The 14,116-nt window shown below is 37.0% G+C and overlaps 2 protein-coding genes across 2 annotated transcripts in view; both read left to right on the top strand.

The window, feature by feature from the left end:
• itpk1b (inositol-tetrakisphosphate 1-kinase b) overlaps positions 1-4,241 on the top strand; it is a 50,688-nt gene extending 46,447 nt beyond the window's left edge. The window contains exon 11 of the mRNA XM_081347352.1: positions 1,471-4,241. Within this exon, the coding sequence (XP_081203478.1) occupies positions 1,471-1,772 (302 nt within the window). The 3' untranslated portion in view covers positions 1,773-4,241. The remainder of the gene's footprint in view (positions 1-1,470) is intronic.
• An 880-nt stretch (positions 4,242-5,121) lies between these two features.
• The window catches only part of eml5 (EMAP like 5), a 113,767-nt gene continuing 104,772 nt past the window's right edge, over positions 5,122-14,116 (top strand). Inside the window, exon 1 of the mRNA XM_081347470.1 lies at positions 5,122-5,621. Coding sequence (XP_081203596.1) covers positions 5,425-5,621 — 197 coding nt within the window. The 5' untranslated portion in view covers positions 5,122-5,424. The remainder of the gene's footprint in view (positions 5,622-14,116) is intronic.

Here is a 14,116-nt window from a genome sequence, read left to right as displayed (position 1 = left end):
AGTATGTTTGTGTAATTTAATATAGTTGATTATAAAAGTTTTGCATAAAATTCTGAGATTGCATTTTACTGGTTTTATTCATTTTGAGGAATACTGAATGTTTTCATGCAAGTGAGATGAGTAAATGCATGTTCATGTTTAGTCTAGAACTAAAATAACCATCATGTTTTACACAGCGAACACAACACCTCCTCACTTTATTTCTCTCAACATGGGGACAGGAGAGCTGTCAGTCAGATAATGTGAAAAAGTAACTAGCGTTACTTATTTGAAAAAGTAACTTAGATATTGTGTTGTAAATTTTACTAGTTACTTGAAAAAGTAATCTGATTACGTAACTCAAGTTACTTGTAATTAGTTACCCCCAACGCTACTCCTCATAGATGCTGCAGTCCCTACAGTTCACAGTTTTACAAGTTGCAGCGTATGTACTCGCATTCTGTGGGCATCTTTGCACATTTACCACAAGTACACCTTTTACAGTAAAAAGTAACATTGTGAAAGAAATTGTAGCACGTCAACTTACTGTATCATTAGGAAAGCCATAGTTACATAGCTTTCGGTGTCTGTCTGCTAACATTACATTATAAAGCAGTTAAGTGTTTCAAAATCAGTGTATGACTCGCTATTAACGTACATATTTTGGAGATTTAAATTGAATTTGACCAAAAAAAAGCCTGGGTTTGTTTACAGACAGTTTAAATTAGTGTTAATGTTAAATCTGAGTGCAGCATTGATGTAATGGTAATTATAATACTCTTACAATAAGGCCGAAAGTAAGGAGGTGGTTGTTTGTCTCCTGTCATCGCCGATTCGGGGTCTGAGTCCGGCTCAAACACATATAAGGCCGGAAAACATTTCCCTCAGCAATGTCCATCATTACAGGGGTTTTATTCACCTTACTTGTGAGCATCACCAAGCCACAGCATACATGACCCTAGTTACCTGTGATTGGCCTGGCCGTGCGTCACTCAGAAAACAACAGGCCAATCAGAAGAGCGGCTCATGAATATTAATTAGAAAGGCCAAAATCGACCTGTTCTTGGCAGAGCTCCTGAGAAAGGAGCTGTAAAAATATATTGGGATGGTTTTTGGTACTTATACCGCAAATATATATTCTTAAGGACATCAAAACCTAAAATAAAACTTCAGAAAGGTGTACAATATGGGACCTTTAAACATATTTTTCAACATCATAATTTTTTTAAGTTATATCATGAAGTTTTCTTGGGGTCATACAATTTGACCGTATGAACTAATCTTATGTTGTATGGTTTTCTTCAACATTTACTGCATAAATATAATTTAGTAGCATAAAATCCCCCTTAAAAATACAAACTGTTAAATAAAAAACATTATTAAACTAAAATATAGTACATTTCATTTAATTGAAATAAAAAATCATGATGTATCTCATAATGAAATATGTTATTGATCCATTATTGCTTTTACAATTCTTACTCTTTTCAGGATATGAGGGCGTTCCTGAGTTCTTCAATGACCTCCTCAACCACATCATCGCCGTCCTCCAAGACCACGCCTCCAATGAGCCCTCAGCCCCGCCCCCGTCCGGCCAGCTGCCCGCTTTAGGAGTCCCCCCCCAGGAGTGCTGTGGCATGCTGGGTAAGGAGTCGGACAGCAGCCCCTGGATCGTGGAGGGGGACGGGGGTCTGAAAGGCCCTCGTCAGAGACTGGGCTGCAACACGGCCATGTCCCCCAACTTCCAACAGCACTGCGTGTCCACGATAGCCACTAAAGCCTCGTCGCAATGACTGTCCCGTCCCACGCCATCCTTCCCTGAACAAATTGTGAAGACAGAGTGAATAATATACAATAACAACTATTATACTGATAAAATATATCTGTAATCTAAAATAAACTATATTGGGAATCATAATGATGTTGATAAAGGGCATTGAATTCTATCTTCTATGCCTTTGCATATGTTTTTTGTTTTATTAATTTGATTTTTTTTTTAAAAATTTAGTTTAACAACTCAGTACTGTAATGTGAACATTTGGGGAATCAAAATAGATCAGCATCTAAATCAGTTTTCACAGTGGATGATGGTTAAGTGAACACACTAGGCATGTTGGATGTTTAAGCTGGACAAGGGTTCTGAAGGTTTTCTTTTGTTGCTGATGGAAAAGACTAACTGATATCAGTGTCTTTAATGACACTGAACACAAACACACCCAATAATCTAACAACCAGGATACCTAAAATGTCTTTGTGCTCTGTATTTAGTGGCAATCCTATATTGTGATGATCCACAGTGTATATCTTTGTGCAGCGTCTGCAAATCTGCTCCGTAAGCCGAATGAAGGCCCAGCGCTGCTCTTGTAGAACGTGTGCCACAGTGTTTGATCTTGTGACACTCCGTAATCTTTCCACAATGCTCCGGAAGACTTTCATCATCCTTCCATGAACATTGTGACACCTGACATTTTTCACGTGCATTTCAACACATCATATCATGAGGTGGTATATTAAGTGGGAGAAAAATCGAGTAATGAATTTCCAGGCGAACCGTGTCAAGTACAATTAAAGAGATGGTTCACCCTAAAAAATTATCATCATCGGTTCCAATCACGTATGAGTTTCTTTTTTCTGCTGAACCAAAAAGAAGATATTTTAAAGAATGTTGGTAATTTTTACTACTATGGAAGTCAATGGCTACAATTACAATGGTTACCAACATTCTTTAAAACATATTTTTGGAACAACATGAGGATGAGTACATGACAATTTCATTTTTGGGTGAACGATCCCTTTAATGTTTTTATTTTACGTTTTGTGAAAGACCCCGAAGAGGCTAAAATTCTACTATTCTTTTAAAAATTCTTCTAAATTCTGTTGTTTGCCAGTGTCAAGTTTGGTTGGACGGTTGCAAGTGGAGATATTGACATTCCCTGTATGTGTGTGTGTGTGAGAGAGAGAGTGAGATGTTTTTTTTTAGCAGACAGTCCTTTAAAAGTTCTAATGTTTTGTACATGATCCAGTTTTGAAAGTCATATGTATGACTAGGCTTCAGATTAGTACACACCCTTGAAATATTGTAACAAACTGTATAAGATGGATGTTCATGTATGTGTGTGTTGGGAGTATTTTTTCTCGTTCAGATTGCAAGAAAGGATACATCTCTTCCACAAAGGGTTAAACACTTTGATTCTTGGTTACCATTCCTGGGTTAAAAGGAAAATTAACAGATTTGTACAAGTTTGTTCATATTCCTCCGTTAAAAATGGAATAATGGCTAGCTTGTTTGAAAATCACTAATGAATACAAAGTATTTGTTTTATACATGATGTCGTTAGCAGAACATTTCATTTGGTTGCTGATTTACATCAGACTGTATGTGAACTACCATGAGGTGTGTTCCAAAATGTGTTTAGCACTAATTAATATCAATATATGTCATTAAAACCATCTGAACAATTTTTACATTAATTCAAATGTAATAAAGCCAAAACATGATTTGCAGCACTTGTTTGCATATACTGTAATGAAACCCTTAGACATTGCAATTACAAAAAATATTTGTTGCTAACAGTAGATTAGAAAAGTTTGTCTTATTTGTATTCATGTTTATGAAAGAAATCTCGCCCACTTAGTGCTCGTAAAGTGACTTGGATAACTCCTACACATTTGAAGACCAACAGAAAGCAGCTTGTTTTTGTTCACTGTGAGAGGAATGAATGTGCGGAGATATTTGACACGTCTTAATGTGGTAAACAAAGAGCGGTGCAAATGGACTGCTGTCGCCAGCATCTGCTCCCATTCTGTTCAGTTTATATAAAGTGAACATTTAGCACCTTATGTTAATGCTTTTCTTGTTCTGAAGGGGTCCATTTTTTAATGTAACATTTAAGAGTGATATTTTCATAGGTGTACCAAACTGTGTTTAAGATCTTTTTCTATAATAACTCCCTCCATTGTTATGGAATTCAAATTGAATGGTCATTGTCATTTAAATGCCATTTTTAAAGAATGTGAGCCATGTCGACTTCAACAAGAACTAGCTGGGTTTTTAGGACGTATAGTCTCTTGCTTGCTTATATCAAGAGAGATGGAATATGTTTATATGTCCAATGAGGAGTTGTTCAGATTAAGGTTGTGTTTTGTATAACCGAAAGTCCTATGAGAGGTAGAGAGAATGACAGCCTTCAACACAGCTTTACCTTTTGTCTCTGTACTTTTGCCTTCATTGTGCTATCAAATAGAAAAACTCCTCACCTATTAAATTTTCTGTCTCTATCATTATTTATCGACATCTTCAAAGGTTTCGGGTCTCATTTAAGATTTTAGGCCCCTTTATTTGCATATTCATACCATAGACTGTAAAAAAATAGATTCATACACTAGGGCCATAACCCATCAAGACCATGGGTCAACATCTCTGGTTACTTCAGTGTCACAATGTGACCATTATAGTATTCATATTACTCAGATGTGTCCATATGCTAGAAGTGACCAATTATTAAGTTTTTAGCCCATTTACTCACCTTCATGTTGCTCCATAGGCCTACATGTTTGAATTACTTTATAGTACCATGGGACACAAGTGTAATGGATGTTGAGTCCGTCTTGCTGTTTTTTTCAACTGAAAAATTAATTAGTTAAAAAAAAAGATGTTAGGGTTATTATAGTTACCTGAAGCAAAATAAAAAACATTTTCGTTACTTGAAATAAAATATTAAAAACTAAATTGATTTTAGCTAGTTGCTAAGACACGTTTCATATTTTCATTAAGTTTAACACGGTGTAACTTACTAAAATGACTAAAACTTCGATATTAAAGGGTTAAAAAAAATATCCAGGCCCGTTTTTTGTAAACTCATTAAGGTCATTAAGAGTTCAGGCCTCACAGAGTTAAACTAGTGTAGTAGGCCCACGACAAAAGCTATTAAACTGCCGTTTGTGCTAAATGAGCAGGCCATACACCGCTTACTTAGACCCCTTTCGCCATCCTTCTCTAGCTCGTCATTGGTCCTCACATTTTAATTCAACTCATCCTCACGACGTGATTGGCCACACTTTCTGTCAATCACAACCGCCGTTCGTGATTGGCCGGTCCCAGTTAACTAATGCGAAAAATCCATGTTTCAGGTTTGACATGTCACTAGAGCAAAGCCACAGTCTGGTCAGAAGTAGAGAGAGAGTAGCTTCTAGCCTCGCACATGTCACAAGTAGTACACGCCAGACTTTACAGCGTCAGAACAAAACAAAGCACTTGCCCTAACATTATGCAAACAGCCTAAAGTTATGCACTTCACTTGAATTGAAATATGTCGTCGATTGGTTTGTCTTTGGCCGGACGAAGCTTCGCTGACAGCGGACTGAGCGGATAAACGGGACTGAATGTGACGGCTCGACGCGTCGGTGAATGAAGAAGCATCGCTTCTAAGCAAAACACGTCCGAACATGGCTGACAGAACAGCTCCGAACTGTCATCTGCGACTCGAGTGGGTTTACGGCTACCGGGGACACCAGTGCCGCAACAACCTGTACTACACGGCCGCCAAGGAGATCGTGTACTTTGTCGCCGGCGTTGGAGTTGTGTACAACACACGGGAACACAAGCAGAAATTTTATTTGGGACATAACGATGACATAATCAGGTAGGCACATTCACGTGGATGTTTTGAAGGAAATTCATACAAATGCACGCCAACTACCACACTTAAAGTAGTGAACTCAACGGTGCCGATGCATTCAAGCCAGTGTCAGGCTTGAATGCAATATTTAATGACAAGATCGAGTAAGTGTCGAGAGATGGAGGTGGAGGTTGCTCCTCTGAGGCGCTGTCCAGCACGCCAGGCTTCTGAAGGTGATCTCCGTCACGCTCAGCGATCACGCGATCACCTTCACGAGGCTCGCGTGCTGGACAGCGCCTCAGCGGAGCAACTCACGGGACTTGCATTTTGTCAACGCTATGTTTTATTTGTTGGTCTGTGTAAATATATACGCCAGGCGTACGTTGCGTCGCGTCTCACTGTTTTGCTGGCAAGTTAAAAGTAGTTTAACTTTGAAAAAACGCGTCTGGAGACATCCACGTTTTCTATTATTTAACGTTAGTTGCTCTCGGTCTGGCTGTTTATAAGTATTATATTAGTCACAATAGGCTATTTTAAATTCTAAAGGTACGATAACATTCACCATTTTCGCGAGCGAAATTCAAAAGGAATGAACGCTAACGGAAATTTCTTTTTACAGACTGTGGAAAATCCGGCGTCGTAAATCCTGCAATTTTTGTATTTTTTGTTTCATTAAAAAAAATGATGTACATTTATAACACTATTATACTTTGTATCCTATTACCTTTGCTTCAAAAAAAAAACAAAAAAAAAACTAGTTAACGCTGCGGTTAGGTTGTTTTTAATAGCCTACAGCTGCTGTGGGAGTGACGGTAAAATTTACATCTTTAATTCTCTCTTCTGACTGCCGTTATCAATCTCTCTATTTTTCCCTAATTTTGAAAGTTGTGAAAACACTATTGTGGAGTTTTTCTTTTGCTATTTGAGCAAATTGGAACACAAAAAAATATATTTAATGCAGTCTCTCATTCACTGCTATAGAAGTTTACCTAACTATGACGACTTCCGCTTCTGAGAAACCCGGAAATGTAAAAAGGGTCAATACTTTTGCATATACTGTTGAATTTTTTCTCAAACATACACATTCCTTATTCACATTTCTGAGGGGCCTGTACAGAAGAGTTTGTGAACACGCTACTTGAAATGGAATTGACCCGCAGTTCCAAGAGTGATCATATTTACTATAACAGCACTGTGCAGGGAGTGCAAAATGGAAATCCCAGAGTGGATCTTGAAGAGCGATTGAAGAACACTGAGTTCTGTCTCTCCACTCATATACAAAGTTCCAGTCGGCTTTCACTCTGTACTTTGCCATGCTTCTGTTCTGATCTCATGGAAAACGTAACTATTTTATGAGATGGCAATTTCGAATGAATTGACATAGTACGAAAAATGTAAGATTTTTATTAAAATGTAGGAATGAAGCTCCACCCCTAACCCCACACCTAAAGGCCCGTTCATACCAATAACGATAACTATAAAGATAGCCAGCTCGAGGATGGATTCTGATTGGCTGTCAATGTTTTTATCATTCATCAGCTGGAAAACATCTCTAAAAGAGATACCAACATTATCGTTCCTCTGTGCCGTTATATAGCTTTGGTGTGAACTGCTATTCTTTTATATTTAGAATGATTTTTAGAACTATATCTTTACCGTTATCGTTATAGTTATCGTCCTTGGTGTGAACGGGCCTTCAGCTGTCACTGGAGCATAAGCAGAACGTCCAAATTTGTACAAATGAGAAACAAATTCATACAAATTTGCCAAAACATAAAATACAGTAGTTACAAATTGCCATGAGATTATGTTGTCTATTTGGTACACAACTGCTCATGTGAATAGCTATTTATTTAATATAATTTATTAACTGTAACTATAATTTGTTACTGTAAATACAAATTATAAATATATATATAGACACAAAGTGCAACGAATATCTACAAGACCTGTTTAGCTTTGTATGTTAGCTTTAATTCATTAGCTAATTTAATATTATCCAATAATCTTAACAACTAGGCTAATTGTTGTGAAATGACCTCTATCTAAAGTCATGATATTGATGTATGTTCTCTTAAATTATAAATAATGATCATCCAAGGTTTATCCACGTTTAACCTTAATAGTAACTCAGTTATTTATAGCTGTATTCATACGCATCATGTCAAGGTGCTTTCAGCTGATGGTGAAGACATTATGATTCAGTCACATGATCATCAAGGTTATGGCATCCTACAGGAGTGTATGTGTGTGTGTGTGTGTGTGTGTGTTTGTGTGTTGTACGTGTGTGGTGTTTTAGTGAGAGCTTGAGGGGGTGGCGTTCTGCTTCGCCGCCGGTCATCTGCCTCAATTCTCTATTATTAATTAGGTGAGAGAGTAACTGACCTTGGCTACCTTGCATTTGTGTGAATGCGTGAATGGTTTGGTGAACACATCTGTGCGCATTTGCTGCATAAAAATGTATAAAAAGAAACAAGATCACATTGCAATGTTCTCAGACTTATAAAATTGGTTCAAATGCAAAATATGTGACCAGGCACATGCATTTACTACCTCCTTGTATGTCCTCTGTGTGCATTTTTGTGTCAAATGTCTCATAGGGACTCATCCATCTCTGGTTACTTCAGTATTAGAATGTGACCCAATGCCTGACTTTCTGGGTGGCTGTATTTGCTATTCATGCATATCAGATGTGTCCATATGCCAGCAGTGCCCTATTATTAAGTCATCAGCACAGGTATCTTAATACATAGGAGTCATAAGTGATTCATATGCCAAGCATACAAATACAGGGTTATTCATATATTCAGTTCAAGACAAATAGATAAACTGAGACTGAGAGAAAGATATTAAAAGATATTAAAACAGAGGATGCCAAAAGCAGCAATAACTCTATAATGCCATCACATACTCTGTTCTAGTGAAGAAAATTAATAAGGCAAAGAAGGGAATTACTATGAAAAAGACAATCTAGAAGTATGAAACCTTTTCTTATAGTGTAATGGCTGTAAAGAATATACAAGCAATAAAAACTCAGTGAGTGTTTTAGCGCAATTTTCTCACGTCATGGGATCACAACACTAAGAGATAGTAAATCTTTTCCTGGATTTTTTTTGTGCGTTCCCGAGATTAGACCTTCCTTAACATAATGGCGAAAACCCGAAGTCTCTAGGTGGTCTGGTTGAGGAGGAGATAGAAGTGCAATATCGGTGCGCACAGACAGAACAGAAATCATGAGTTAACAATCGCAATTTTGTCCGGTGGAAAATTGCGCTAAAAAGAAAGTATATTATGCATAAATAATTTTTTTTTTTGTATTATGATATTATTTTCATAGTAATTCAGCAAATTCTCCCATTCTTAAGAATGATGCATCATGATGTTATCCTTTTGAGTTTACTTGTATTTTGTATCGGAACACACATTTGTAAAAGAACAAATGAAATATTGAAATATTAAATATTGACAAAAAGAATTATGAACATTTTCAAATTAGGATATTATTTTTTGTAAAGTATTTATACTGTGTTGTACTCGTTTAATAAATAATAATAAAAAAAAACCACCTAGTCCAGGGTATACTCTGCATTATAATGATTACTAAATTTGAATAAAAATGATAATCTAATGTGAATCATCATGTTTCAATAAGTCTTCCAATATTCTGATATGAGATACAGAAACACCTCAGATCAGGTTTCTAAGTAGAAATATTATACATCTTTGAAATGGCAGATCCAATACAGGTATTTCTTGTATTGGCTGTTGACATGGGGTCGGTAGTTGATGGTGGAGTTGGTTTGTATCCTCTGTTATTTGCCCTTGAGTGGAATGCTCAGTGGGAGGTGGAGGATGGAGCCCAGAGCTGAGCTACAGATGTTGAACAGCAGCTTGTGTGTGTGTGTGTGTGTGTGTGTGTGTGTGTGTGTGTGTGTGTGTGTGTGTGTGTGTGTGTGTAAGAGAGAGAGAGAATGTGAGACCCTCTCATACCTAACAGACGTGATTCTGTTTATATCGTACTGTGAGTTGGTCTAAATCAACTCCATTAAGCAAGCTGTGTGATCATGCTGTTCTATGCTGAAAACTGCTGATATATGTCCCCATTTTTGTAAACGTTACATGACAACACTCAGCCATGTAAGCACTAACATAAATGCATAAAATATTAAACTTTGAGCTGAAACAAGCATATCTCCTAATGTTTAAAAGTTATTTACTCACTCTTGTCATTCCAAACCCTTAAGATATTCTTTCTTTCATGGATCGATGTAGTTAATATGCAGAATGTCCTTGCTGGGGGTGGTATGACAAAATTTATTAGTGTATCGATAGAGATCTTGGTACATTGTGTTGTGGGATGTAAATATATCCATGTAGTGCAGGACTGCTGGTTACTGACACGTTAGAGCAGTAAAGATGCATGCATGAATGAGAAAAATAAAGAACGAGACATGCTTGATGTTGAAGAGGTATTAAGGTAGGATAACATCACATTTACCGTTGTTTAGCAAATTTTTGCAAGCAAAGTCATTTCAATCGGCTAAAAGATTTCCCCACGCAGATTTCGCAACGGTTCAAGTCAGTCGAATTTGCTGTGTTGACCAACAGAAAGATGCTTGGTTTGAAAGTGACACCATGCGATATTGAATTCAGTTCTCTTTTGCACCTTATTAAACTTGAATGGTCAAATATTCAAACATACATTTTTCTTAAAAATGCCTATCATGGCAAGTATGCACATAAACAGAGTTGGTTATGTCTTAAACAGTGAACATAAACAGTTGGGAAATAAATTAAAAGTGTGTCAATGTATTGGATTAGTGCATTAAAGTCACAGCAGCCTAATGTATCTTAAAATGTTATCGTGAAAGAAAAAATAACTCGTATTGTAAAATAAGATTTTGGTCATTTCTATGTTGCTACTCTTTAAAAGTATAAAAACGTGCATAGACTAATTTATTGAGACCCTTTTTGTCCTTTTAGAGCTCAACAGCTCCAGTTCCCATTCACTTTTTTGTATGGAAAAGAGCAGCCAGGACATTATCTTTTATCTCCTTTCATGTTCTTCAGAAGGAAGATAGTCATATGAGTTTGAAACAACATTAGTGTGTAGGGCTGCAACTAACGATTATTTTAATAATCGATTAATCTGTCGATTACTTTTTCGATTAATCGATGAATCTATCAGCCCTATTAGTGTGAGTAAATTATTACAGAATTTTATGGCTTAAAACAATGTCTTAAAACATTTATACCTTAGATTCTAAAACAGCACATGATATGATGGCTTAGCTTAACCACGTCCGATATACATGAAAATCACGTTTTTAGCCCAGAAATGTCTGCATGAGAGCATAAACAAATAGGTGAGTCCCACAGATAGGTGCATGCTGGTCACGCTCCTGTCCTGAGGCTGTATGCTCTCAGACATTCGTTTGTTTTCTACAGGTGTTCAAAAATTGATGGGGGCGGATAGAGACTGGACATGTCGGGCATCTGAGCGAGAATGACTGGAAATGTCTGCCGACCTGCTGCTTTGTATCCATCCGTCCTTCTTTCATGTGACTAGACCAGTGAATGTCTATCAAGTGGATAACTCTGTTGTGAATTTTTGTGTGCATGTCCCTTTAAAAGGTTTATGTGCGGGATATTTGTGAGGCCGAATACCACAAAATGATTTTTTTTTTACTGAGATGAGGATTTGGTGACTTCAGCAACATTCATGTATGAGTGTGTGTGACTGACTGACATGATTGCTCGGGGGGAGGGGTGGACATTGTGTCGCGTTTAAACCACGTGATATTATCAGATAGAAGCCCCCCCCCCTCTCTCGGTCATGCTCGAGTCCATCTGTAAGCCATGTGCACTCATATGCACTCATTTCTAATGTAATCCTTAATCTGCGCTGCCTTCTGATGCTCTTACTCTAATAGTATCAATGAGTGTAACTGTTTGAATGTGTGTGCTGGTGTGCGGCGCTGTGTGTTTGTGGTCTGGGTTGTCAGTCATGTGCGCACAATGCACGAATGCCAGGGTTTGGGGTAGATTGTGATCCCTGTGTATGTGTGTTGAATTTGAAGCTTCAGTTGCCACCGAGATTAAATATAGCTAGGGGTTTTATACCTTCAATATAAGCCCCTCTGGACGCACTCCGCTTGTTAGCTTTTTGTCAACGGCCTTGGCAGCTCTCCACCTAACGTGATTGAACTATTGCTTTACAGAGTAAAACCTCCTCTAGAGGCAGAAATCACTGCCCACTGAAATACTGTCAGACAGTTGTAAGACTCTAATATAGTAGGGATGGAATGGATGGTATTTCTGTCACTAGTTTTAGCACGTTTTAGAGCCAGGATTAATCCTTAAAAGCAGGGTAGGTGATTTGTTCCAGAAATATTTTTTGTAATGATGGTTGAAAGTCTCTTCACATCCTAAGTTAACTAAGTTAAGTGGTCTAAATGTGTTTATATGTATATATATATCGTCTGTGGAAGGCGTAGGACCATAAAATGTTTGTCCAATAATTGAATTCAGTCCGAATGCAATGATACAATGTCCTATCTGCTTATCAACGTATGTATTTCCATACCTCCGTGCACCTGTTCGTGCAGACATCACACGTCATCAGTGTGTTTCTATGCAGCGTTAGACAGACGTCAGTCACCGAGCACCACAACCGAAACAGCAGCCGTCTTGTACAGTTCCTCCTGAAGCAAAACAACGAGCATATGCTGCGTTCACGCCATAACTACTGTAATTTGGAAGAGATGGAAACCTGTGATGTTACACTCGGATCAATTCTTGACTCAACTTTATGCGTTCTGAGAAGAAAAGTCAGAATTGTGAGATAAAAAGTTTTTATCTCGTGGCAGAAAAATTTCGTGGCAGAAACAAGCTTCCATAAGTATCTAATCGAAAGTAAAATAGTATAAAACATGAACAAAAGTGAAATTAAAGACATTCATTATAATTTCGATTTCAAATAAATGTTGCTTTTTATTAATCAAGGAATCCTGAACAAATATTAAGCATTTTCAACATTGATAATAAGAAATGTTCCTTGAGCATTTGACACTGATGATTGGAGTAATAGCTGTTGAAAATTCAGCTTTGCCATCACAGGAATAAATGACATTTTGGAATATATATATATATATATATATATATATATATATATATATATATATAAATAAATAAATTTCTTTTAAATTTAAATATTAATTTCACAATATTCCTCTTTTTACTGTATTTTGATCAAATAAATGCAGCCTGAGTGAGCATAAGATAGGCTATTCTTTCAAAAATATAAAAAAAACCTTACTGACCCCAAACTTTTGAATTATAAGGTGTGTGTGTATATATATTTTTGCAGATTTGTAGAATTTGTAGATCTCAAAGTACAAATTCATGTGCTATTATTGCTAAGTTTGTGTGTCAGGATGAGTCCACACTTACTTTATGTTTGGGCATAATAATAAGCATGCTGCATATATGTTGACAAGATGCAGTCATGCGTGTTTGAGTCCATTAGAGTGACGCTAATGCTGGGAGACAGGCGTCCTGTTCCTAGCGGTTTCACAGTGATCAGCGAGGCTTCCCTCTTCCCAGCAATGGCAGGGAATCCCCACCCCTTCTATAGTAGTTCCAGCGAATGCTACAACCACCCTCTCATTCATTATCCCAAAGCGGCTTATCTGATACATCTACACACATCTAACAGTCTGACGTACTAACACACACCAGCACATATAGGTTACCAGATAAATAGTCTCAGACCTTAGGCTGAATGTCTGATGCATAGGGCTTATGGCGTTCCACTTGAACACATTGCAATGTTTCCGTCAGTAGAGTACCAAAGAAAAAGTAGAATAATTCATCTGGTCATGTGATGAGGGGAGCCACTACATGTAAAAAAAAACAGATTTTATTAGGCTACTGATATGCCTGGAGTATTCATCTTATGTGAGGGAACATTTATTTTAAACATTTTCCAGTAGTAACATCAATACATTTTTTTTTGAGTGTGTGTTTGCTAAGTGCAGTTTTAAGAAGCATTTAATATTTTTATTAGCAGGTCCTGACACAATTGTAAGTAACCCAAAGTAATGTGAGGCACATTAATGAATAATATTGAACATTAATATTCATTGAAATGAAAATTCACTTAGTGAAGTAAGTCAGAGCATTCCCATGTGCTCCAAAACCTGAACGGGACAAGGGAGAGTGTGTGGCATGTAATATTGGCCTATATATATAAAATTAATTAACTGTTTTCTATTTTAAAATATAATTTATTGCTGTGATGCAAATCTGAATTTTCAGCATCATTACTCCAGTCCTCAGTGTTACATGATCCTTCAATCATTCTAATATGCTGATTTGGTCCTCAAAAATATTGCTTATTATTATGAATGCTCCGCTTAATATTTTTGTGGAACTCATGATACATATTTTTGTATTCTTTGATTAATAGAAAGTTCAAAAGAACATGGTTTAGTTGAAATCGGAATTTGGTTAAGCTT

Source organism: Scardinius erythrophthalmus (assembly GCF_964197995.2).
Source record: "Scardinius erythrophthalmus genome assembly, chromosome: 19".
NCBI classification, from domain to species: Eukaryota; Metazoa; Chordata; class Actinopteri; order Cypriniformes; family Leuciscidae; genus Scardinius; species Scardinius erythrophthalmus.
The sequence above is the reverse complement of the archived record's forward strand: the minus strand, read 5'-3'. Positions and strand labels throughout refer to the sequence as shown.